The sequence below is a fragment of the Athene noctua genome, chromosome 10, assembly GCF_965140245.1.
Source record: "Athene noctua chromosome 10, bAthNoc1.hap1.1, whole genome shotgun sequence".
Classification (NCBI taxonomy): domain Eukaryota; kingdom Metazoa; phylum Chordata; class Aves; order Strigiformes; family Strigidae; genus Athene; species Athene noctua.
In genome coordinates, this window is record NC_134046.1 from 3,157,803 (window position 1) to 3,183,945 (window position 26,143).

At 45.0% G+C, this 26,143-nt stretch overlaps 1 protein-coding gene across 1 annotated transcript in view; it reads right to left on the reverse strand.

Moving 5' to 3' along the window:
- Positions 1–10,648, reverse strand: part of GRIP2 (glutamate receptor interacting protein 2) — a 289,298-nt gene extending 278,650 nt beyond the window's left edge. The window contains exon 1 of the mRNA XM_074913846.1: positions 10,501–10,648. Within this exon, the coding sequence (XP_074769947.1) occupies positions 10,501–10,555 (55 nt within the window). The 5' untranslated portion in view covers positions 10,556–10,648. The remainder of the gene's footprint in view (positions 1–10,500) is intronic.
- Positions 10,649–26,143: the final 15,495 nt, after the last annotated feature.

The following is a 26,143-nucleotide window of genomic DNA, read 5'->3' on the forward strand; positions in this document are numbered from 1 at the left end:
AAAAGCCACACTCCCTCGTAATTATTCAGAGACAGAAACTGGATAGCCTTCATTGCACTGTTGCCTGTCACTGAATTACTCTCGCAGGCAGTACATGACCCTTGGCAAGGGGCTGCCCCAAAGCGCAGGGGCAGCGCTGGCTGCCAGAGCAGGACAGGGTTCATCACGGAGCAAGCCTCACCTTAGAGCAAGCCCTAGAGAAACCAAGCATCATGGCCTGGTTTGCAAGTTTTTTGCTTTCTGATCTCCAGCCCACTTACTAACAAGCCCCTGTGTAAGCACAGTGGCAGTGAAGGAATTCTAATAAAGTAGGACAAGATATGTCAAAAAGGCAATTACAATGGCTATTCCAGAAAACCAACCCAGGAGCCACCCCTATGTATGGCCAAACACGCTTGGCAGGTGGTGCGGGAAGGAAAAGCAAAATAAATACAATTAAACAAGCAAGAGGGACAGCTCAGCTTTGTGTAACATTTGAAATGCAGTCTCCAGAGGCTGAGGAAGCAGCATGACTAAGGCGCATGTTGAAAGTCCTCAAAGGCACATTGCCTCGATGTGCAGTCATACCCAGGCTGACAGAAATGCTGCTAACAGCACCTAATTTGCTGGAGGATTATCACTTCATGTAATGGATGGAAACTAGATTAGATAGCTGGTAAACTCACAACACAGATCATTACTGTAGAAGGAAATTTCTACAGACTTAAACAGAACTTTTTGTTCTGTCCAGCTATGTGCTGCAAGAGATTTGCAACCCAGAAAGTCATATTCTACCACATTCTGATCATTTTTCCAAATATTTGGCACAGTTAGCATAATTCTGAGTATGAAGATGTTGAGCAGAGAAAGACAGTCATGAAGTTACACTTCGTAATTGCACTTTCATGTGTGTTTTGATCTGAGCATCAAAACCTTTTAAAGTGTAGTCATTATCCCTGCCTGCAGATGTGAAGACTGGGGCATGCAGAGGTCTGCAGACTGGTTTTCCGAGTGGCACAAAACTCCTCAGTCCCATTAATTTCAACTGACGAATTCCCCACCACTCCGAGCAACTAAACGATAATTGTATTTTGCTCAAAGCCCTACACTCAGTCAGGAACAGAGCTAGGCACAGGAACAAAAGGTCTGTGGCTCAATCCCCAATACTAACTAACTAGTAAGTGCCAGCCACGCTGGAATTGCTGCAGCTACCACTGGGCTACAACATGATCTGTTGGGGAACACAGCAGCTATTTAATGCAGCCAGGTGCTCCTCCACAAGGTGTTTGGATGGGATGTAAAGAAGGACACAAAGCCAATGAAACATGCTGGAGTAGCAAAACATGGCCAGTAAGTTAGAGCACGCTCACGGCATCAATATCTCATCTGAATGCGTGACATGGGATTTGCAGCATGCCTGAACTTTGCTTTCATCTGAAATTACCTCAAGGCAGCACACAAGCCTCCAGCCCCATGTGGGGACAGAGCCCAAATGTGTTATCTGCAGGTATCTTCCAACCCACCAAGAAGGAACCTTCACAACTTGTGGCTTCTGTGTTAAAGACCAATTTAAGCTAGTTATTCAAAACCTGCTTGCAAATGTTATTTTTAACAAAATAAAAGGCAGGAACACCAAGTTATTTCTCTTTCACCGTCATTCAGTCTCCAGCAACTTGTATTGATTTCTGCAGTGCAGAATTAAAGCAACTCTCATCTTTCAGCTCCTCCAGTTCTGCTAACAGCTCTGCCACTGGTCATTCACTCACTTTTCCTGGGACTGAGCATTACCTTTAAGACTTGTTCATCAATTCCTCATTCCCTCTTATTGGTCCAGAAAGAATTCCTTATCTAAGGGAAAAAAACAACCAACCAAACCAACCAACACCTACGCAAGTTTAAAGGGCCTCAGCTATTGACAGGAATAAGGAGGCAAATGAGAGCATTAACAGCTGCAGTGACAGTTATCCACAAGACGACTTCACCTCTGGATGCTGAGGTACAGGAGAGGCAAGGAGCTGTCAGTTCAGTCCAAATCCTATGCAGAAGGTGTGCAGGTCAACCATATCCCAGCTCTGAGCAACCATGTCCTTCACCAAGCACACAAAGTTGCTCTTCTCCTCGGACCCAGAGGGACACATCCCACAGGAGCATGCTGGCCAAAGGAGGTTTTTTCTAGTGCCAAAGAGACCATGTATCTCCCCAGCTTGAAGGGAAAACAAGAGATGGAAAAAGGGTGGAGAGATGATGCTCCCAAGGGGGGAGAAGACCAAGAGGCAGCACCACAGCACTGCTCCCTGACTCACACACATCTACCTGCCCTCCCATCACAAAAAGGAGGTTCATGAGAGGTTTTTTATGGACATGACTGCATGTACAATAAGGAGATTGCCTCCTATTGCAAGATGAAAGTAAGCAGAAGAACGTTTAATCTAGAAACAAAATATTAATTCCCAACTGTGCTCTCTGTTCAGGATTAACATGTAGCCCTAAGAGAAGCTGCTATGAATATTTACTAACTCATCGTCCCAGCTCTTTGCTAAATTCAGCCCACTGTGACAGCTCCAGGGAATTTCCTCTGACTTCCTATAGTCAAAAACAATGGATCTGGGCAAGATGGTTTTAATGAAGGCGCCCCCACTACTGCAAACATCTTCATGTCCTGCAACACACATAGAAAAGACTGAACCTACATCAGGAAAGCACTTTGGTACCAAGTAAGAAAAGAAAAACTTAGCATCACTAATTTCTGTGAAACTGTCACACTGCCTGACAGTTTGCCTTATTATCTTTTTTTTCCCCCTATTTTTTTGCATCTCACTTGTTGCTAAATCTTCAAGGCCTCCACTGCAAGAGGATGCAAATGAAGACAAGCCCTCCCACCTCGAGTCTACACACTGCTTCTGTGGTAAGTGCTTTTGTCAAACTGGGACCAAAGGTAAGGCAGGGGCCCTTTGTGCCCAGACACCATAGGATCACCTTAACTTTGCCCTGAGAACAGAGAGGAAAAGACTTTTTTTTTTTAAATGGAAGACAGGGGAAAAAAAAAAAAAAAAATCCAGAGGCCAACCTCAGCTCCAGCCCGCAGGACCCAAGTGAGCGCTCTCAAGCTTGATGTAATCGTTGCCTCTAGCAGCAGCTCCCCTCTTGGGTTGCATGAGGCAACACTCAAATGTGAGCCAGAACCTTTATTTCTCTGCACAGATGAATGAGGTGTCACCAAGATGACTAACAGCATCACATGTACAAGAAAAGGTGAAAACACCTATAATTCAAATAAATACTCAGAATAGCCTCTGACTCTGGCAACAAAGCAGCAGCTGAGGTTAATATAACTTAAAAAGAAAGCTCTGTAATGCCTTGTTCACAGTGGAAATGAAGTTGTTAAGCAAAAAAGTGTGTTGCTTCATAGACAGCTTGAAAAGCGTAGAATTGAATTTATTTTGCAGCCTCAGCAAGAGGTTTCTACTCATCAAGACAGAGCAGTTTAGTTGGCAGGGTCATTGACACCTCTTCTTAAATACACAGATAAGACATGGATCTAACCACAAGGAAATGCTAGGCATTAAGATGATCTCAGACAGCACATGGTAGCCCCCTTCTCCTTAAATGCAGAGTGGTCTTGATGCAAAACACCTGAAGCTGTCAGAGGAAAATATGTTTGAGGGAACTAATTTCCCAGTGGAAAGCTGTTCTCCCAGTGCTATCAGCAGAATCAGCAAATTTTGCTGGAGCCAGAAAACAGTTCTGGCTCAAAAGCAAAAGCCAGTAATTACTAGATGCCAAGTTCATATAACATTAATGAGGGGGGAAAGTCAGTAACAGCAAAATCACCATAATTGTAGAATTTATTTGGTTTAGTTATCTTATTTGAATTACTTCATCTTCTGAAGACAAAAGAGAAGAGGGAAAAAATGGGAGAAAATAAAAAAGGTAATTCATTCTCTTGACAAAACAAGAGGGCTGAAAAAGCCAACCCTCCTTGAATTCAAAATGGAAAGCTTCATTACTTTTCCTCTCAATGGAAAGAGTCCATAGGAAGATGAAGTATAACTGGACAAAATGCATCCCTTCCAAGAGGAGATGTTTTATCCCAGTGTGTGGTTCACCCAGGCCAAGCACCGCAGAAGAGAAGCTACTGTTTCCAGAGGCCATCGGCATGGGATTTGGTTTCCAGAGCAAGTACTACACATGCTCCAATCCCAGTTACACCAGTATCAATCCACAGTGGCTATACTTGTTTCAGGATCATAAACAGGAGCAGTTCCCATACATGTGGGGTCATCACCAGTATCCACTGGAGCAGACTTGTGGTTCCTCTGGGAAAACGGATCATGGCAGGAAAAACACAGTAAGTTTTCAACTCGCTCTAGACATGACACAGGCCTTTCAGGCATAGATCACTGCTCTGAACTTCAAGGGTTAGGAGTGAATTTTAGGAGATGTGGCTTTATATAAGTGATGCAGCACCCCAAAAATGTCCAATTCACTATCTTTGGGGTCATCGATGAAGGATAATTTCAACAGAGCTATACCCTGGTAATTACTGTATTTACACCTCTGTAAATTCAGTTCTGTTTCAAAATAAGTAATTTTATTCCACTATAACGAAGTCAGATAATTAACAAAATAGACATTTTAATTCTAAAATGGGACACACATAGGAAGGCCTACAGAGTTCTAACCACAGAAAGAGAAGCTGGTACAGAGCACGTGCTGTGGTGGAGGACCCTCCTTCAGCTATGCATCCAGCAAGGGTCTGGCTGGGGGTATAACTAGGCAGCTCCCCTGCACTTGGGTCTGCTTAGAGGAGACAAACAGCAAACAAAACACCAGGTAGAGCAAATCATCTGCCTCTTAGACTTGCCACACACCTCAGTTTAACCTGAGCAATCTTTATCTCAGTGCAACCCAGAGCATCAGAGGACCTCTGGGTCAGCAGCTGCAATCACAGCTCGGGACTGGAGCAGTTCCAAAGGCCACATCCATTTCCTGGGAATTGCCCACATGCTTTTCCACTACACTTGGCACAAGCCCATAGCAACACCAACAGGTTTGGAGAACAACAAGCATGGCCTGAATCCAGACAGATCTGGCAATTCTTCTCACTCTGAAATTCTCCTCACTACCACAATTCATGGTTTCCATCAAGGTCTTCAGCTTCCTGAAAGGTTGCCCCACCACTTTCCAACCTTGGCACCTCTGCAGGGAGAACATGCCAAACCACTGCAGCTGATGCATTTGCTCAACACTGAGCATCATCACTCAACACTGCTAATAAAAACTCTTTTGCAAGAAGCCCTACAGAGTGTAACAGCTTAAGCAGGAGAGAGAGCAGAGCTGCATGATGTCCATACAGTCTCATACGGCCAAATTCTGTGAGTCTAGGATTGCAGTCAGGTTGTAAAATCTGGCAGACCACTTCAAAAAGCAAAACAATGATCAATCTCTGTCTTTAATGAAATTCCAATGAGGCTTTAGAGTCATTCTGTAAAACCCTTGTGGCTTCATCCCTAAGCTGTGCAGAACTTCTCAATCGGAGCTGAATTTTATGATTGCTGAAGTACAGGATCAAAAGCAGCAGCCCAAACTCAGAGCAGCATGACAGCGTGACAGCCAGAGAGAGGGGAGCAGGCAAGCACAGTGCTCGGGTGCAGCTATTACTCTCTCACTTGATGGGTGCCAAATCCACATCAACATATTAATGAACGAAAAAGACCCCATCGAAGTCTAGCAGGATTTGCTCTGGCTGTCCTATCAGTTTGATGAATGAACATTATCCCTTAAGCATTACCACCACAGCCTTCAAGCAATCCTAATTCCCCACCACACTTCACTGGAGGGTCAGAACCTCTATTTTTACATTTTGTTTAAAAGCAATGGCCTGTATAATGAGTATTACCAACAAACAGCAGCCCATAAATTCCTGAGCACTGTGTGTGCAAGTCCTCATCTCTGACAAAGCTTGGATGCACCGTAAAGTAAGAGTATCACACACAGGAATATATTAATGCTCTGCACTCAGCTGACAGACATAACAGTCATTCAACCACAGAGCAGCTCAGCTGCACGCTATTTAAGTGACAGCTATCCAGTTGAATTTCTTTAGTGAAAATTAAGTGCCAGTACAATAGATCATGTCATTGTAGGTTTGGACAAAAAGACTCTGTAAGGCAACATATTAAAACTGAACAGACTCAACCTGGCACTGAAAGATGGTCCTAAGACAACTTGATAAATACCAAAACCTCCTTTCTGAATGACTGAATTATTTCTGATGTGGCAAGCACAAGAGCAAGCACTTAATTTTAAGCAGCAGAACAGTTCACCTGATTTCAAGTTATGCACACCACACAGTTTGCAAGATCAAAATGTTTATGGGTAAGTGAACAAAAGACAATTCACATTACTTTTAACAGTTACTCTATTTTAGTTATTCTACACATTACACATGCATATCACAAACAACAGGGAACTCAAAGAAAGATCTTCTAATTTTCTGCTAATCATGCAAAACCAGCAGATTTCCATCTTATTGGGATGTTTCTCCTTGATGTGTGTGATTAAGTGAAGAAAAATCCCATTTTCAGCCATAATCATAGTTTCACAGCTATGGAGCAAAACATCCCAGTACTCTGTTCTGAGGACAGAATAAAAAGCTGATGTTTATAGCCCAGCTGTTATAAGCCCCCTCAAGACAGACTGCTGTGATATTTTTACCTTCCCATTATAAAAATTTAAGTAGCTCTGCCAAAACCATGAAAAACCACCCCCCTGCTAAATTTTCCCCAGGGTCCCACTCCTGCCAAACTGCACCTGCAGCAAGATAAGGCAGGATCTTGCAACGGGTTTTTACTTTGTTGCCCTCATCCTGCAAATCAACCTGCACCACAAAGCATCTCCCTTTCCCCACGCACCACAGGACACCTCTGCCCATGGCTGCACAGCAGCAAAATGCCCCTATATACTCCTACAGCTGTTTCCAAGGTAACCAGCACAGAGCCGTATACAAGGGAAGGAAGCAAACAGCAGCAACGCAATCCTGCAATATTGTCACTTTTTGGAGCAAGTCTGAGTTGTCCCTTTCGCCAGGTCCTTTCCAGCTGCCCCATGATTCATGCAAGGGGTAGGTAACTCACTTGACATTTCATAAGCCCATTACATCAGCCTTTCTTAAGGTTTGAGGTGTTTGGTTTTTTTCTTTAATAAGGCATCATACTGGAGTTTTAAGGTGAGAGTCAAATTTTCTGGTTTTACTAAAAGAAAACCATCTGGGGGAGGAAGGGGAATTATATCAACAACCTAAATTTACACTCAACCTCTGAGTTTCCTCCCAGTAGAAGGAGAAAAATGTCTCAGGTTTAGCAAAGGGTGTCTGCCCACTACTGTGACCCATGTTATACAAGTTATACGCATCTAGATAACACTTATTTTCATAAGTCAGGATAAAAGCATCTCCACTGTTCAGTTTGCAGATACAGTTTATCCTTCCTAAGCATCCAGTTTCTACATCCACTCAGATGTGCCAAAACCCCCAGAGACTTTCCCACCTGCCCACATACATTCATGCTCCCAAAGCAGAAATTAGCCTTTGCTTCTTTTGCTACTGAAAGCCTGGGAGCAGCAAGAATGCAGTCCAAATCCTGCAGTCCTCACATAAAGGACAGCAGCACGAAGGGAAAAATTGAGATGGGAAAGGGTCTGACATGGCCAGTTAGCACTCTCCACCGCCCTGAGAGAGCGCCATCTCGCAGGGAGGTAAATCAGCAGGAGATCTGGCCGCACAGCTCTGTACACACAGGTATGGACAGAACTGCCAGGCTGTATGCTCTAACCTCCGCTCCCAGGTCTGAGACAACTCCACAGTTACACAGACAGAAGCAAATCAACTGCCTGACTTGGGAGTAACAGGGCCATTATCAATACAGGCTGGAGGCAACACATTTTCCACCAAGAATTTCCAAGCTATTAACATTAATTCTTTTTTTTTCTGCATGAAATGGAGTAAGGAGTAGCACACCCCATGTACAACCCTCTTGCGGTGGGGAACAACAATACATTACAGAGTGAAGCATTTCTCCAAAATGGTCAGGAGACCCATCCCTCAAGCGACAGAAATTTTAGGGCAAAATACACATAAGAAAACTCACTGTGGGTGGCGTTTTGAAATGGCAGTCACAGTTCAGCACAGTTCACGTGTATCTTGCATTCTCCTGTGTGACTTACCATGGCTGACCTTTTGAATACCAACTGTGATTAATGAAGCTTCCAACCCAGCACTGAATGGCTGCAAATTGCAAGAGATGCTCATCACATTAATATTCAGTAACCAAAATATACCACTCTTCTAATCACAACTGTGCCTCTGCTGAATGCCAGGACATTTCCTTCGGAAACCTGAGCACCCTGGTCCTCAGAGGAATCGAACATGCTCATAGGCCAGAGCATGCATGCATGCCTTGGGGAGAAGCTCCCCAGCTTAGATATCTGAAACAAAAACTGCCACATCTGCATAGGCATGGAGACACAGACATAACTTGTCTTGAATAAGGAAAACCAGAGGTCAGTATTTCTTCATAGACTGGTTGGAGGTTGGCTTGCAAAAATCAAAATCTGAACAGAACCCTGCAGAGATTTCCTGGCAGTGTTATATGTGACATGATGCAAAACCTTCTCTAGCATCCAGTTAAACCCCGTAACCATACCTGTTAACGCTGCAGTGCCACAAAAACATTACCAAATACCTCCTCTGCTACCCCTGCAGAGTTATGTGCTGTAATACAACCACCAAACTGGTCACCTTGCGGGAAGGGGAAAGAAGTTCCCTACAAACTCAGCATATTCTTTAGCAGGCACATACTTCCTCCTCTACACAGCGCATCAGCTCGAGCCTGCAAGATTTATTCCTCCAGACAAACCATTCTGTGATTAACTAAAGGGTGACTGCCAGAGACCAACTACTCTCGAGCCACCCGTGGAAATAAATGCAAAGTTACTAGGGAAAACGCCCAACATACTTGAAGGGATGCACACCAGTCACAGACTCACTGCAGTGCTGGGACTGAAGTCAGAGGGAGGGCAGAGGAAGAGGAGAGGCATTACGTAGACCCCAGAGACAAGAGCCAGTACATACATATGAAGTCACAGAGAAACTAACCTGGCAAACACACTGACCCAATACAGCTGTACCGTGGCAGTGCTGTAACTGTTTTATAATGCCCCTAAAGCCACCCCTGGTCCAGCGGAGCATCCCCGTCAGCTGCAGCAGAGCAGCATCACAAAGCACTGCGCCGTAACAGGGCTGAATCCACACCGACAAGTCTCAGTGTGTCCAACAGGGGATTGATTTCCCCTTCTAGAACACAAGATTTTTAACAGCTCTCTCTCTGATGGCTGCAGTCCCTGAATAGAAGCCATGGTCCCAGAGGGGTCTAACATCAGAAATAGATGGTGTTCTCCCAAAGCAGTGGGAGCAAGAAAGCAGCAGCAGACTCAGCAGCTTAACGGCTCTGTCCTGACACCTTACAGGGCATCCAACAGCACAGTTTCTCTCCATGTTTATTAGCCAGCATGACCAGAGAATTCCCTGATTTTTGCATTACTCACACCAAGTGATGCAACAATGCCACTTCAGATATTTTCTAAGTTTGCTTTACCAGCCCAAAACCTAAAGAAGCCAGGGAAAGGGATGCAAAAGAAAAACCTGCTGTTAATCACTTGCACCAAAACACCTGAGGTTAGCAAGACACACATTCCCACTTACTTCTGCCCATCCCAGAACACTCCTTCACCTGGGTCTTATGAGAGCACATGGGAACTGCACTTCATTTTGTAGCCATAAACTTTCCCCACCACTCTCATCCCTGTTCATCTATAGACGCAGGAGCTGGAGAGCAAGGTTTAAACCTCCCTTATGTTGTGCCACCTTGTGGAGGTCTTCTCCCGACTGTCATGAGCTGCAGGTCCAGCATTTATTTAATATCACACTCGTGAGCACGTAAACAAAATAATTCACAGTCACTGTGAGCAACAGTAAGCAGCACAATAAGAAACAGGTTACCGCGACGCATCCTCTGTGCAATTTTCAAACCCTTTAACCCCCAGTTGTAGTTGGGCACTGGGGAGAATTACCAGCTGAAAACAGCAGCACCAGTAGCTTGAGAAAGTTAGAGCTCAGATGCTACAAGCCCCTCTAAATATCCAGAAAGGACCGCGCACCCACCGCTCGCACAGGCTTATCCCCACCACCGAAATGAGGAGAGGAAAAAAAAGAAAATAAAGCGGAGATTAAGCAAGCCCAGGGATGGAAGGACAGATTTGCTGCAGCAAAGTTTACCGGCACGAAGCGCATCCCCCCTCCAGCCCCATCATTTGCGGAGCTCCATGCCAGCAGAGAACTGCCCCCCCCCGAACCAGGGAGCACACACACCACACCACCACCCCCCAAAAAAGAAAACCCCAAAGGCGAAGTGGAGGGTAAATCCGAGCCCCTCCAGCCCTCCTCTCCCCCCCGGCCGTGCTCACCGTCCTCTTGCATCCGCTGCAGGCACAGGGCGAGGCTCTTCCTCCAGCCCGGCATGGCGGCGGGGGCAGCGCTGCCGCCCCCCGGGGCAGCGGCGGGGTTCAGGGGCCCGGGGGGGCTGGCGGGAGCGGCGCTGCCGTGCGCGGCCGGGCTCCCCGGCGCTTTATTGCCGGGCGGTGCATGCGGCGGCGGCGGGGCCGGGCCGGGCGGGAGGTGGGAACGGGGAGGGGGGGAACGGCGCTGCCCGCCCCCGCCTGCGCACAGCCCCGCGGGGCGCAGCGCCCGCCCGCTCGCCCGCCGCGGATGACGGGGGGGGGAAGACAAGACCGGGGGCGGGGGGATGTTGGGAAAAAATTGTATGTGTTTTTTTAATAAATTTTTCCCAGGCGGGGTCTGTTTGGACAGTACGCCCCCTCCCTTCCCCCCGCCTGCTGTTACCCAGCGGGCTCTGACCCACAGCGGCGCTTCTGGGGTCGCCGCCACTGCTGAAGAGCCCCAGGGAGGGAGGGAGCCACGCTGGCAGTCCCCTGCCCCATCCCCTCTCCAGCTTTACCCTGGAGCCTCTGCCCCGGGGCGAGCGGGCGCTGCCCGGGCACAGGTGTGCTCGCCCAGGTGTGGAATCAGCCTCAAGTCAGGGGCTCAAACACACAGAGTTGCACAACACTCGGGCTGATCTAATACTTCATCTTTTTCACCACCGCTCGCAAGCAGCTGAAGCGCAAGAGGGGACTGAAAAGCATTTTTGTAATCTCTTAATATTCCAGAGGTTTCAGTGCTTTTACATGGGCACAAAGGAGATGTTTATTGCATATGCAGGGTATTCATGTTTTTAATTTCCTGGGGGCAACGTATCTCTGCAATGACTAGCAGCTTTTTTTGTTCTTCATTAGGCCTTTTATTAGCTTGCCGGTAGGTCTTGCTTTGCATCTCTGCCTCCCTTTGTGAGAGTGATAATATTATGTGCAACATCTGCTATAATCTAAAATATTACAGACCCATTTCTCCCTGTCTAGCATGAGCTAATTCGGTTTCAGAAGGCTAACATCTGACACCACCCAGACTGGACAGGGCAGCTCCAATACCAAAGGAACAAAGCCTTCTAGAAAACTAAGCTCACGGGCTTCATTTTCAGACCAGTTTTTCTGTCCCTACCTGAATGAAAAGCAGCTGGCAAAGGACAGCTGAGCAACCCGCTGAGGGGCAGCAGCCTCACCCTCCGTGCTCTGCCCGCAGCTCACGTCCAAGCAGCATTTGCCATTCCGGGCGCTGGCAGGCACGTTTACAGGGCAGCCAAGTGTGACACAGCAGATGCCAAGCTGGGCAGCGGGAGCCTGGGAACCTCTCTGCTGCCTGATGAAAACCGAAGTGGCTCAACCTAAAGGCACCTGGGAGATAGTCTGCTTGAAAAAAGCCTCCTGCAGCTCTGCAGACGTCACAGGAGAAAACCAGTTTCTGCACAAAGGGGCTGAAAGTAGAAACCTACCAAAGTCCATGACTTAGGGGGAGTCTGAAGGGATGAGGATCCTAACTGAGGTACCTGAGTTAAAGACTTATGGTTAAGTTAACTAATTTTTATTCCTGCCTCATGTTCTTCCAGAGCAATGCGGGAGCTGAGCTGGAGAGCATCAGTTTTGAAGTTACTATCAGTAGCACGTTTTCCCAGTGAGTTAAGCTGGGACAATCATAAACCCACAAGAAGAGCTCTCTTCATTTAAGAGTTTGCAGCACTGCAGAGGGCAGACAGTGGCATGCAGTGTCCGAGAACTTCATGAGAGGTTCCCACCACAAGAAAGAGCAACACTACTGTACAGGCTCCTTCCCTTCCATATTTCTAACCAGAGAGTTACCCATCAGTTTAAAGGACAGTTGAGTGGAGTGAGGGCACCTGAGGGTTTATTCCAGCCACCTGGAGCAATCCCTTCTAAGAGATTTCCCAAGGACTGTCAGCAGCAGGAGCGCTGCTATACCTCAGACCCTGCCTATCCCCAACTAGCAGCACAGAAACAAAAAGATGGTTTTGCCCACATTTACCATGAGAGTAGCAACATAAGTAGGGATTGACTCCCCACCCAAATACAACTTCTTAAAGAGCTCCATTCTTTATACTAAATATGGCACATTTCTGCAGCTTGCTCCTCAGGGGAAAACACAGCCCTCCACAATTTCATTGTAAATGTGTCTGGTACCTTTGGGACTCACAACAAATCACAACACCAGAGCTGGGTTTGATCTGAGTACACCACACTAATTTACAGGAAGTTGGTGATACACACCAATATTCCAGGTGTCAGCAAAACTCGGGAGCTTTTTGGAAAAGGACTGATATGAAGCCAGAATACATCCTGGTGGAAGACAGTGGTGCTTGTTCAATAGTTAAAACCCAGCACATGGAGACAAACGCTGTAGAGTTATAGGACTGACTCAACCACCCACACAAGAAAATCACCTGCCCTTTCTGCCTTAGTTTCCTCAGCTGTAATTTATAATTGCTTTATGATATTCAGATTCTGGGTATTAGAGAAGGATTCCCAGAAAAGTGATCATTATTGATCTAACATTGCTCTCAGGAAAAGTAATAAGAGTCTGAGGAAAACATGACATAAGAAAGGGCTTCTAAAAGTAAGGTCAAATCAACACTTTTTGTACCTAAAATCTCATTTGTTTCTGCCATTTACACTCATAAAAGTCTCTCATAAAAGACTCTCTCTCTTAAATCTCTTTAGACCATCATGGCTACAACAGTGCTACTTTTAAAGGACATTGGTGCCACAGAAATAATTAAACATGAAAATAGCAAGCACATCACTAGCTGAAAATGTAGCTCAGGGCTTTTAACAATTGAATTTGACACATACATTATTGTAGAAAGACCCAAATGTAGCGTGGTGAGATTTTCTCAAGCATTCCACGTTAGCCTAACTTCAGTACTCAGATAAGAAACTGTGTCAGAGAAAACAAAACATAGCTAAAAATACTGGTAGTGAAGTCACAAGCAGAATCAATGTAAGAAAGACAGATGCTACGGTACATCTTTGGAGGGAAGTCATGGAAGGATATTTCAAGCAGGAGAAAGTCCACACGAAACCTCAGACGTGAACATCCATGTCCCTGAGAAATGTCTAATTTGTCTGTATGACTGAAACGTCCAGCTGTGGGATTTTAGGCACCACAGTGACATGGACACTGCCAAAACTTCAGAAAGTGCTGCTGTCCTCCCACCCAGCTGCACCATCGTGCAGAAGGAGTTGTCAAACCAAATGTGTGAGGCAGAGATTCTGCTTTAGCCACATGCCCTGGGACAGGGCGACCTGTTTTGATCAGCTGGTGACTTGACCGCGCTCTGTAGGTTGACTGTTTCACCCGCTGGTGGTCCTTGCCCCACTGAGGAATACACACAGAGAACAGCATGACCGAAGTCCCAGCTGCTTGTAAATTTGGCAAAAAGGAAGGTCTCTGCCCTGCAGTGCCTGCAGCTTAAAGAGGCAGCATGGCTCAGAACACCTTGCTTTAAATACCACTACAGCTGTCGAAGAAAAGATGAAAGCGCCAAGTTTTTGCTTAGTAGCCAGCTCCTGCGATTGGAAGGTTCAGGTCTGTCACCAAGCATGCAAAGCAGGCTTTTCAAGTCAGGTGGATGTCACGCTCTCCTGCACGCTGTATGCACAGGGTGGTCAGGCACTGATATTGCATGTGTAGTGAGATGAGGCTCCCGAGTACAAACCCTGTTTTCCTGCAAGGGTTAAGGGAGAATGTACAGGCATTTTAGGTTCCATTTTGTCCTTGCTCTGTATGCCTCCAGACATCCTATCAGATTCTCCTGTTATGTGCTCCCTTACCTTCAAGGTCACTCATTTCATCAGCCCACAATGAGAATAAGCTGACTCCCTGTAACCAGGAAAGTTAGTGGAATGAGACAATTTTCACTTTCAGCCCCAAATCAGGTGATTTCAGAGTTCCCCTTCTGCCATTTCTGAGTCAGTGAGGATCTGGCACTTGGGAGAGCCTTAGGAGTGGTGTTCTGTCTTCCTGCCATTCCCAGCAGCTTGAGTGAAGATGTACCACTAGTCGGGGGGCACTCCCCAGGCCACACTGTTTCAACAGTGATCTGGAGGCATCGGGAAACCCCCTGGGGAAACAGAGAGGACTGTGGGCTTTCCCCTCTCATACTGACCCACTGCTACTGCCTGGCAGCATTCAATAGTTAAGATCAAGCTAGAAATTACTTTGACCTATGTAATCCTGCACAAAGGAAATCTAGTTAGGTGTCTAGAATAATCCCACCATGACATTTAAATAGCATAAGGCTGCTTTAATGAAGAACCAGTCTCTACTTTCACTTCCAGGTACAGGGAATGGGACTGGGGATATAAGGCATAAATCTGTCACAAGATAGTGTCAGGACAGATTTGTTTCACTGATGACTGCTACACTCACCTGTATGCAGCAGTGTCCCATAACCCACAGACAGCAGTAAAGAGCATTGAGATCATGGAATTTAAAAATAATCCTGTCATGGTAGAAGGTTAAAGGCAGTTTTAAAATGGATTATCTTCATTTTGCTATCACCACCAGAGGTTGATTAATAGCAAGTTCACCTATTAATCCCACTTGGTTCTCTTTTGCCTTAAATACATGCAGTGCAAACAGTTTACTCTCTTCATTGTCTGCTTCTTGTTAGGAACTTCAGGGCATACATTCATACTATGGACTTCTGCAGAAGTGCTCATGTCCAACTAGGTTTTGAAGGCTGGAAGCAATCTGTCATTCTGCCTCTTCTAGGTGATACTCATCTCTCCGAAAGGCTGAATACCTTTTAGACAGATAGAGAGAATGTCTTTGGATTTTACTGATGCCAGTACACACGCCATTTATGGGCATCATGAGGATATGATCACTGCTGTGCTCTGTTCCTGCTGGAAGGGAGCTCAAGTGCTCCTTGTTTCTGTCCCAAAGGCACACTTGGAGTCAGCCCTGAAGCTGGTTCCTCACTTCTTTCCTTGGAAATTACAGCATAAGCATGAAGGGGATCAGACCAGTCCCTCACCTCCTTCCAAAGACATCTTCATTCTGTAAGAGCCCTGCAAAGTCTGCAATGAGCTCTCAGCACTGAAGCAGTGAGGCTGCCTGCCAGCCAGCAAACCCACTGGTATGAGGTATCTCCCCTTGGCCCTCCTCCTCCGGCAACACCACTGTCATCAGGTCTCTTCTCCTGGGCACAATGCCTGTTGTCGCCGATCTGACTGCTGGGCTGATGCCAGTGCCAAAGCTTTGACTTTGCTTCCTTTGAGGGTTCTTAACTTTTAGATGCTGTTTAGAGCAAGTCACAAACACCAGACACCTTTTCTGCCAACAACACTAAACTGGATGTCCACCTTGCTTCCCAGACAAACAGAATTTCATCCCTTACTGCCAATGCCCCACCACAGAGATTCTTCACATTTAACCACCAGTGGTCCAGCAACATGCAAGATGGTGCTGGAAGAACTACACAATGTAGTAAGACCAGGCCAGAGAAGCTTTGCACCTTCCTCACTGCTTGCCCAAAGCCATCAGTGTTTAAGCAAGACTCAGAGGTCTGTGCCTCTTCCCCAGCTAACAGTGGGGTTTAGGGCTCTGCAGTGCCCAGAGCTCCACGACAGCTGCTGCCTATTGATTTCCAGGCTACTGAGGCATGTGTCAGAAATTCAATACGCCGAGGTGACCGTGTATATTACACCATATTCTGTGTACCCTCAAAATCCAAGCAGTCAGTACAGAGCCTGAAGCACTAGCAGCTGATGCAGTTGCTTAACAGTGTTAATATTTGCTTACAACTGTACAACACAAGAGACAATGGCATTTGGTCCCATCCTGTGTGAAAGCCTCCTCGGGATGGCCAGCAGACAGCTTCGTCTGGGTTTGATGCTGTGTGATCTGGACTGTTATTTAGGAAGACAGAATTTAAAAACAAGCCTGAACTTAGTCACAGCAATGCAAAAGCCACTTTTCTAACTTATGATTGAAGATGCTGTTGCTGGAAACATGTTCTTGACCTTTCAAAACTGCTTTCAGGATTCCCTCCTTCCTTTTTTTGCTTCTGTTCATTTCTCCCTCACACCATCTTTCCCCTTAGACACACACACAGCATCACTAATAAAACATCACCCATTTGCACCATGTCCAAGTGTTCACCTTCATGGAGTCACATAATCCTCTCAAGTAAGAACAGTGCTTATTGCTATTTACCCACAGTAAAGATCCCCATACCATCCCACTGCTATATAAAGGTTTTCATCCCAGGCACCCACTTAGCAGCAAGATTTGCCTCTGGCTGTAGAAGGTTTCATCTCTGCTCCTCATTGCAGAGGTGCCTCAGGGAAGTTTACAAATCACTTAAGTGAAAGAGTTATTAGGTGCAGGATAGTTGGCTCTGCACCACTAAGAACCCCAGGTATCAGACAGATCTCAGCCTGGGAAAGTTTCCAATTAGGACATGCTCTACATTTTGCTTTCATTTCCTGACTGACAAACTTTTCTATATGGGGAAGGATATCTAAGCTGTCCCTAGACTCCCAAACTGCATCTTTCCTGGTTACCAGCTGTATGAGTAAAAAAAAGTTGCTCACCTGGGATTTGTCATTCCTCGCAGGAATAGCTTAGTGTCTTTTAACAACTATGGAAGAAATACGTAGCAGAAGTACTTCTGTGCTGTCTATTAACATGACAGCAGTATCTGCCATGCCCAGAACTCCATTTACAAGTACACTGGGAGAGAAGGGAGGACAAGACCAACCATCCCAGGTGCTCAGGGCAGCAGCTGGTTTGACTCTGACTTGTTTGGTCCTGCTGATCCTACTCCATCCAGACCCCGTGAACAAGGAGCTGTGCTAAACGAGTCTGTGAGGTGAGTTTCAATTGTGCATCAGTGGCAGACGGCTCGGGACATGAAGATGGGCTTGGACCCACCCTTCATTTACGCCACTGTCTCAGGTTCCTTCCTGAGCTACTCTTAAACCAAAGCTGGCATCAAGCATTCATCTGTTTCACCCAAACCCCACTCTGAACTACTGCACCTGAGAGTAAGCAGAGAAACACCATCCATCCATCCATCCATCCATCCATCTCTCAGTAATAAACATCAGCATTTGCATCTCATGAAGACTACTTTCAATACTGCAACTAGATAAAATTTTATGTTTTTCTTTTTTCTGGTTGGTGAACAGAAGCAGCTCAAGAAATGAGCAGGGTGCAGAAGCAACACTACAGCTCTGTCAACATATGTTAAAAGTCATTACTATGACTGTCTTGCTTCCTCATCCTTCTCATTGTGACCCAGCTCCAGCTGTCCGTAACACATTAATGACTGCAGTCTATTTCAGATCAGAGAAGGAGGCAAGACAGTTGCAAATCATTGATACTGACTGTCGGTCTTAATGGAAACGCTTTGTATTTTTGCATGTACATTCAAAGGGGAATGGAAAAAAGACAATAATTGACATTTCAGTCTTCTGATCTTTACCAAACTGGCTGGCAAGGAAACAAGTACTGTGGGCAAGAGTTAAAAAATATAAAGCCCCCTTCACTTCCATGTAGCGTAGGCTCCCTCCTCCTGTGTTTCATAAAATACTGGAATTTACATTTTGTACGGCTCCTTGGTATAGCTGAGGAGTTGCTTGGCACTCATCAAGGCTTTAATAAAGCAATCATTGGACTTTTGCCTGATGTAGTTATTCATTTTGAAGTATTATTCTAGTTCTCATTTCACTTGTCTATATTTGACTAATGGCAGCAGTGCCACACACACTTCCAAGCTCTCTCTATGTACAGAGACTCAATATTTCTTTTCTCAATTATTTCTAAAATAACATCTATAATCACTCTAAGCTTTCTTTTGTGATACATATAGCAACACTTTAGTGCCTTGTGGGCTTCTATTTTAAGTAACCTTTGTATCAGGAGGCCTGTCCTGAGGGCTGTTCAACAACAGGACAGGGATCATGCAAGCAAAAGAAATGTAGATTTCCTTAGGGTGTGTGTTTTGGTGCTCCTGCAAAGCTAACAGCCCTTCTGGATAATTCCTTACCTATTTAATCTTTAGCCTTATTCCTAGCAAGGCCATAGTCAACTGTGAGTTTGAAAGGGTGGCAGCTGCTATGCTCATGCTACTTAACATACAAGCACTTGTCCAACTTTCACTTCGGAGAGCTGGCCAAAGCAGAAGCCAAAACTTGAGTCCCACTAACTCACGCAGAATTTGAACTGGCAGCCTGAAATCCAGGATCAGCTCATCTTGCAGTTCTGTGTTCTCCACTTGTCTTATAATCTCACTGAACTTTACACATATGAGACTGGAGGAATGGGGAGAAGAAACCGATTTACTCCTCCAATGCTGGCGAGATGACAGGGAACTGCAGGAGCAACGCTCTCTTATGTAAGGTAACCTCTGCTAAGTCCTCACAGTACGGCTGGGATAGGAACGACGTGGCTGTACTAACAGTCTCGTACTGCCATCTACCGCGTTGAGACCCCGTTACTAGCACGAGCAACACCACCGTGACATCGCTGCAGCGGGAGTGAGCCACCAACAGCTACCCCGTTCTTCCTTAGATGCTGCTATCTCTTGCCTTTTTCTTTTGCTGTACAGCCTTTCAAGTATCTCTGCAAACACACGATGCTTAACTACTTCGTCCAGAAAGACAACTTGTCTCCTTCAATTCAGTTTTGGGGGCAATTGATGGGATGATGGGTAGTGAGAGAACACTTTATTGCAGATAAAGCTGACTTTTGAAAATATAGAGGAATCCAAACTAGAATGGATCGAGGCTTTGAGCTACAGTGGGCAAAAAGGTCCCTCGGTTCTAAAATATCTAACAGCAGCTTTTCACTACCAGAGTATCAGAGAAGGAATATATATACAGGATAGTTTTGTTTCCTTAATAAATTAATCATAGCTGCCACTTAGCCATCTACGCAGGCATATGGTAGATGACTACAAGGTAACCAATGCCCATATGGTAGAGAAACTCCATACCCAATTATGCTGATTTAAATCTCTCTGGTGCATCAAGGTAAAAATGATCATATGCCAGAGATATGTCCTGCCCAAGTATGCAGATTTAATCATTCCAGTGCATCAGGAAATCACACACAGGCTCATAATTTGCTCAATTATGCCAGCGCATCTTCTGCTCGGTGTCAAGAACTAGACACTTCATAAACAGAAAGTGTGCAGAAGGGTGTCTTCACGTCTGCATCTCAAAGTGCAATTCAAGGATCACTAATAACCAACAGAAAAAAGATTTTATATATATATATATATATACACATACATTCTTAAAACAGATACATGCTTTGGCATTTCTAGCCTGAGAAGACAAATGAGAAACCTCAGGCCCGTTTTCTGCGGTTCTAAGGAAAAAATATTTTGCATTGTACTGAACTGAAATCCCACGCAGTTCACACTTTAATGACACCATTCAATATACGTTTAAAAAGCACCAACAGCAATTCAATGATATTGTGCTAGAACTAGTAAATATAAATTTTCCCCCCTCCTCCAAAGTAGTCTAGCAATGTGCTACAGGACCCAGATTCCTGCCACCATGTCAGAAAACCTGAATTTGTTGCCATAAGCCTGCTGGTTTAAAATAATTCAGCTCAAACAGTGGGATATAAACAGAAGCATTTCATGAGCAGTGAAGGTGATATAAATACGGCTTGCATCATCACCCTGGCACTAAATGAACATAAATAACAGGGTTTAAACTCAAAGCTAGAAAGTAGCCTCTTTGGAAAGTCACAGCTACAATGAGCATGTGTCTATCAGTCTGACACAATCAATAGCACAGTGTTTTCTTTCAAAGAAGAAAAACAGATCGTGAAGTAGGTATGTGAGCTTTAAAATTCCCAACTGTTATGCTTGGGTAGATGCCTTTTAATAGACACAACTTTACCACTGTAAAAGTTGTATATGCTAGGCCAGGTTCAGATTAAAAACAGAGCTGTAGGCAAAGCAGGCACGCCTTTACTAACAACATCCTCACAGAGATCTGGACCAGTACTTTGGAAGACGAACAGATTTTAAGTTAAAAATGTGCTTTCTACTGGGAAACCTACATTGTGGTGTTTTGTTGGGGTTTTTTTTAGTAAAAAGTCACAAGTTTTGGGACAGGTCCTGCAGCTTCAGCAATATCAATGAGTGGAAAAAAGAGCATCAAATCCAATCCCTTCTCATCCCCTAGATTATAGTCTCCCCCTTTGCTGTCATATTCCCCTCTTGCCTTACCTCTGTCCTGCATTCTCTGTAGACAAAAACCAAGGCTCTTCCTCCAGCTCGGCATCCCAGACCTAGAGAAAAAGAAATACAAGTCTGTAGTGTCCTGAAGGAGTTTGCAGATGTGCAGCTGGAATGCAAAATCCAGCTTCTTATAGGGCTACACTTCATGGAGAGGCAAATGCATCCATGCTTGCAAAGACAGAACTCTGCTTCATGCAAAAGCCAGACTGTGAACCATCCAAGCTGCATTTTGCTGCAGGGATGAAGCAACTTCACATGTCCACAGCTAATGAAACAGATGGTAAGAGAAGGGTGGACAGATGAATGGGTAAATCTCAAGGAGTTGAGCAGTTTCTTAAAGGGCATGTTTGTCTTTTATGCCAGATGCACAGAAACCACAGACAACAATATATTCACAACACAGTGTAGTCCAATAGTTCCTGTTCTGAAGATGAAAATACCTACAGCTGCTCCCCAATGTAATTGATAAACCAGTTTTCTTTGGCACTTTCTTACATCTCCCATTTAGAAAATGTGTGTATTTATATCCCTTAGTACAGGAAAACAGTGAGAAACCTATTAATCTTTTGAACTGGTACCCAATTTTTTTCTTATGCCTGTCAGACTTAAGAACAGGCACACACGCTCCCCAAAGGGGAAAGGGTCATTATGCCTATTTTCATCAAGGCTCGCTAAAATACGTACTAAAAAAAAAAAAAGCAAGACTATCAATAATAGTTTTCTAAGCTAATTCCAGTTACAATAACTATGTTCCCCTTACAGATTCTGTTGTAAGATGGCATTAAGCCTACATCTATCTAAGCTGTTGGACGCTCTTAGGGAATCCCTATTTTCTAGCTGTATTTGAGAGGAGTTACAATGTCTTTCTACACAAATAGCATATAGCAGCACTCCCTCTCTCATAACACATGCAAATAGAAAGGACAATAGTGTTGACAGAAGATATGATTTCAAGTGCACTGTAAAACCATACATAGAATACATCTAGATATGGATGGGGTTTTGGTTTTTTTGTTTTGCTGCAGCAATTCAATGCTTCTGTAAAGGCAGTGCTAAAATACAAAAACCTAGGGTATGCTTCACGTGCCTTTAGGAAAATTTACAGAAGTAAAAAAAAGATATGCTAGAATTCATCTCGGGAAGACATGTAATCTTTGCTACGAAGGAAAGAAACCCTTTTTAATGTCTCATGTTACAAGAATTAGTTTGCAAACAGTTTTGCTTGTAGCCTCATACACACTAAGTCTTTAACAAATTTAACAAGCTGTTATTCTCGGCAACCAGAATATGCAAATTATGGAAAGCAAAAATATTCTTGCCCTGTTTTAAAAATTTATTTGTTGACATAGCACAAATTCCCTCGTACGTTAACTTCTGAGAAGAAGAGCCTGAAAAAAAAAAAAAAAGAGAAAAGAAAACCAGAAGGAATTTCTCCATCCCTCAGAGAAACATGGATATGTTACCTTATGTCAAGTGGCTATAAAAGTGTGTAAGGGCACAGTGCCCTAGCATCAAGGCTTATCTCACAAAATGTCCAGCTGTTATTTGCCCACAGTTTTATTTCATCTTAAAGCCAAGATGTAGAAAGTAAGATAGAACATCAAATCCTTAGGGTAGGATGAAACCTTAGTGTCTGTGATAAGAGTGCAAATCCCCCAAACATCAGTGTAATTTGGTTTTGGGCTCCTGTAAGTCTAGTTTTGGTAGGGGGGCTGCTTTGCAACTGCTTAATTTCAAGTTTGTGCAGTATCTCTCATCAGTCTTACAAGACATTGAAACACCACCATTTCATACAAAATCCCCTTAGAACAATCTACTGTGATCCCCCATCTTCCTCAAAAATAATAAACAAGCTTTTTGTGTTGATGCAGCTTTGTGGAAGTAAACACAATTAGGCCACATGCTAAAATGAGCAGCATACTAATGAGAAGTGCTGAATCAATTATTCCCCAGGAAGTCAGGGCTATCAGCAGTCTGAGATCAGACATGGTAGTTTATACAGCTTTCACAGAGTCCCGATAAGAAATAAGCATAGCACAGCCACACTGAGTCTGTACTATACATACAACGGCAGATTCCTCCTCTTCCTGATCTCACTTCTTTAAGCTAAGCTGATTTCGCTTCACAACTTGGAAAGCTTCTTATTTCAGCTCTCCCTCCCTCATTGGCATTTTATGAATGCCTGTGGGATGGATTAAAAAAAAAATGCCCCGAACAGCCTTCCACAGGTTAGAGTTGACATCGAGCCTTTTTGAGGGAACAGTATGTGTGAAAGCTTGTCAGTTCTTAGACTGTAAACACAAGACTACTGAAGTGACGTTTACGAAGTGATCTGAAAGCCATCTGTCTGGATACACGCTTGAGTGCTGAATCCCACACCTAGGGAAACACGACAGCACGCAAGCTACCCGTGGCTCCAGCAAGCATGGTGCTCCCCTCTGTCCAGGGCTGCTTTTAGCACTGCCCGTGGGTCCTGCTGATGTTAATGGCAAGACAATGAGAGCTAAAGGTTATCTCCTAGCACGAGTCCAGTTATATACAGCATCAGGGACACTGACTGACTCACTCCCAATTCAGGCACGTCTAGCCACACCTTTGCTACCCACAAAACAATCTACTGTTTCTTGCCAGCGCAGAAGCACCAGCTCTGAGATCCTCGCTCACAACAACACCACGAGCTAGCCTGCAATTTCTAAGATTAATTCCTTATTCTGCATCCTGTCATGTAACCACTCAAGTAGCACAGATTTTCCTTACAACCCTGGTCATGCATCTCACCCTCAACCAGAAAAGAACATTTTAAGAGAGATGCTGACACCTCCAGGGCCTCTTTCTATCTTCACATATCCCCTAAGACTATCCAAGTAACACCTGATATGCAAAGGGCTGCCAAGATGATACCGAGCCATTTTAAGCAACACTCAAACCAGAAAGGGTGTTGTTCCACCATGGCTTGGACAGGCAAACACAAAAACAGAGAGCGCAGGAAGGAGAGAACAAATCAAAGAAATGGGTTTGTAAATGTGGAAAAGGAGAACATGCTTCTAACATTACAAGAGAGGGTGAACTTGCTTGTAAAGCGCTGCTAGGAATTGAAATCAGGGTGCTGTGACAAGCCATTTACTAGGAGATATGGGCAGGTCATAGAGGGAATATGTAGCAAGGACAGAATGTAGGAAGCAGCTGCAAAAAGCCTTACAGGGGCTTAGGCAGTGCCACAGAATAAGGAATCCTGCAAGAAAAAGTCTGGTTTCAGGCATCTGAAGGGGAGAGATGACAGAAAGGTTAAAAAGTGTCTTCCCGGGTAGTAGCTTGAATAGACTTAGCATTTGTATCATTTTACATTTAATTCAGAAAATATAAAGAAGCATTGAAGTGCCTGTACAACTATCTAGTGTTACATTTCTAAAACTGGTCATGTAGGGTTTCTCAGACATTAAGCTTAGCCAGTGACCATTATATTTTATAGGCCAAGTTTTCAAGAGACCAAGATATCTTTACATGTTTTTGCACCTGCAGTTACAAGAAGGTGTACAGGACCAAGTCTGACTATCAGCTCTTCAGCACTAATTCATGTTATGAGAATCTCAAGATAAAAATACTCCTCAGCTCCTGAAGGTGCTCAACACCTACAGCACTGGAAACCCTGATGGGTGAGCAAGCGAGTCCCGTTGCTGTAATGTAGAAGGTGAGCAATGTGGAGAAGAATTAATGCACTTCAGGAGGGAAATGTGCCCTCACAGAGACACTGCCCTCAAATAAAAGGTGGGAATTAGGATCAACCCAGGGCTGGGTTTGGGCTGGATCTTCTTCTCAGTGTTGTCTCTAGGTGAGGTTTGAACAGGCAACACCACGTGATTTGTTCAAGGGAGATTTAATTAGAATAGCACAGATGTTTTCATGCCTTTGTCCTATTTTTCAGTAATGCTCATTTTCTTCTACCACTGAAGATTAAAATAGTAAACCTTATGCCTCTAATTTGACCTGCACTTTTCTGTGTCTGTTCTCTCCCACCATTTTTCCTTCTCCTCTTAAAATGCCAAAAGCAAGGCAGCTTCACTAGGGCCACAAATTGTTCTTTCTGAATTGTAGACTTCACACTCCCTGGCATACAGGTGTAGCTTACTTAGCAACTGCGTATCTCTGTCAGCACTGCCATTCTGTGTCCATAAACTATTTAAATACAGGCCTGACCCAGCTTTCCAAACACAAAAGCAAAACATTTCAAAAATTAAAAGAACTGTATCCGACATTTCTATCAGCTGTCACATTGCCAAGCAACAACATCGGAGCGCCTTATATTTTTCTACTTTAATAAAGACAAGTGAAAGGCAGCTTCCTCTTGTAACTCCGGATAATTATGATCTTCAGACTCTCTTTGAATTAAAACCTATCAGACAGTCCTTTTTCTTCATGGGGATGATAAAGGATACAATGAGCTACTCAGTGTAAGTAAAACACTGAATCTTGCTCCCCAAGAGCCACCTGCATTCACCTCTGAGGTTACAGAGCTGGGTCCAGCACATACAGGTGAATTTGTATTTAGGTATTATGGACCATGCTCATCAGTCCTGCAAAGCAGTGGCTAATTAACTCCCACCTCCTCAGCACAGATCCATTCGGGCAGAGGGCCAGGGACAGCATGACAGCCACAGCACTTCATCCCAAACACACAGCTTAAAGAAGTGGGACCGCGGAGGGCAGTGGTCATAGGGTTAAACCCAGCCTAGTGTTGAAGGACATGGCTGTCTCCCGCTCCAAGAAGCATTTCAGGTCTCATCCCCATAGCACTTACGTATCAACTAAGGCAGGAAAGACATTTATTTTTTTCTTTTTTTCTGTCCTTACCAAATTTCAACCACGTAGTTCTTCATTTAGCTCCAAACTCAGCTCTGGGCAGGCACGCAATGCTGCCAGGCCCTATTTCATTTCTGGCCACAGGGGCCATCTCCCAGCCCAGCAGCCTCAGAGCACCCCACACCACTCTCACTGGCCACAGCAGCCACAGGCAGCCATTTCCAACAGGGGACCTGAAGAATTTGGCCTCCACCTGCCGGGAACCCTCACTTCACACACAACTGGGGCACAGCCAGGGAAGCCACAGGGAGCTTCAGCCACCACCAGGCTACACCAGACTGAGCCAGGCTTGCTCGCAGGCTGCCCTGCGGCCACAGCGGGAGGCTCTGAGGCAGGAAGGACCCGCCATTACAGCAGGCAGCCTGCTCAGCGATGCTGCAGGGCCCAGCGCGCCGCCCCCAGCCATCCACCGACCCTTAACCTCCCTAACATGGCGGCGGGGAAGGGCCCGCCTGGCCTCACCAGCACTGTCGCAATAGCGCCTCGCTTTCGCTGCGCTTTACGGCAAGGCC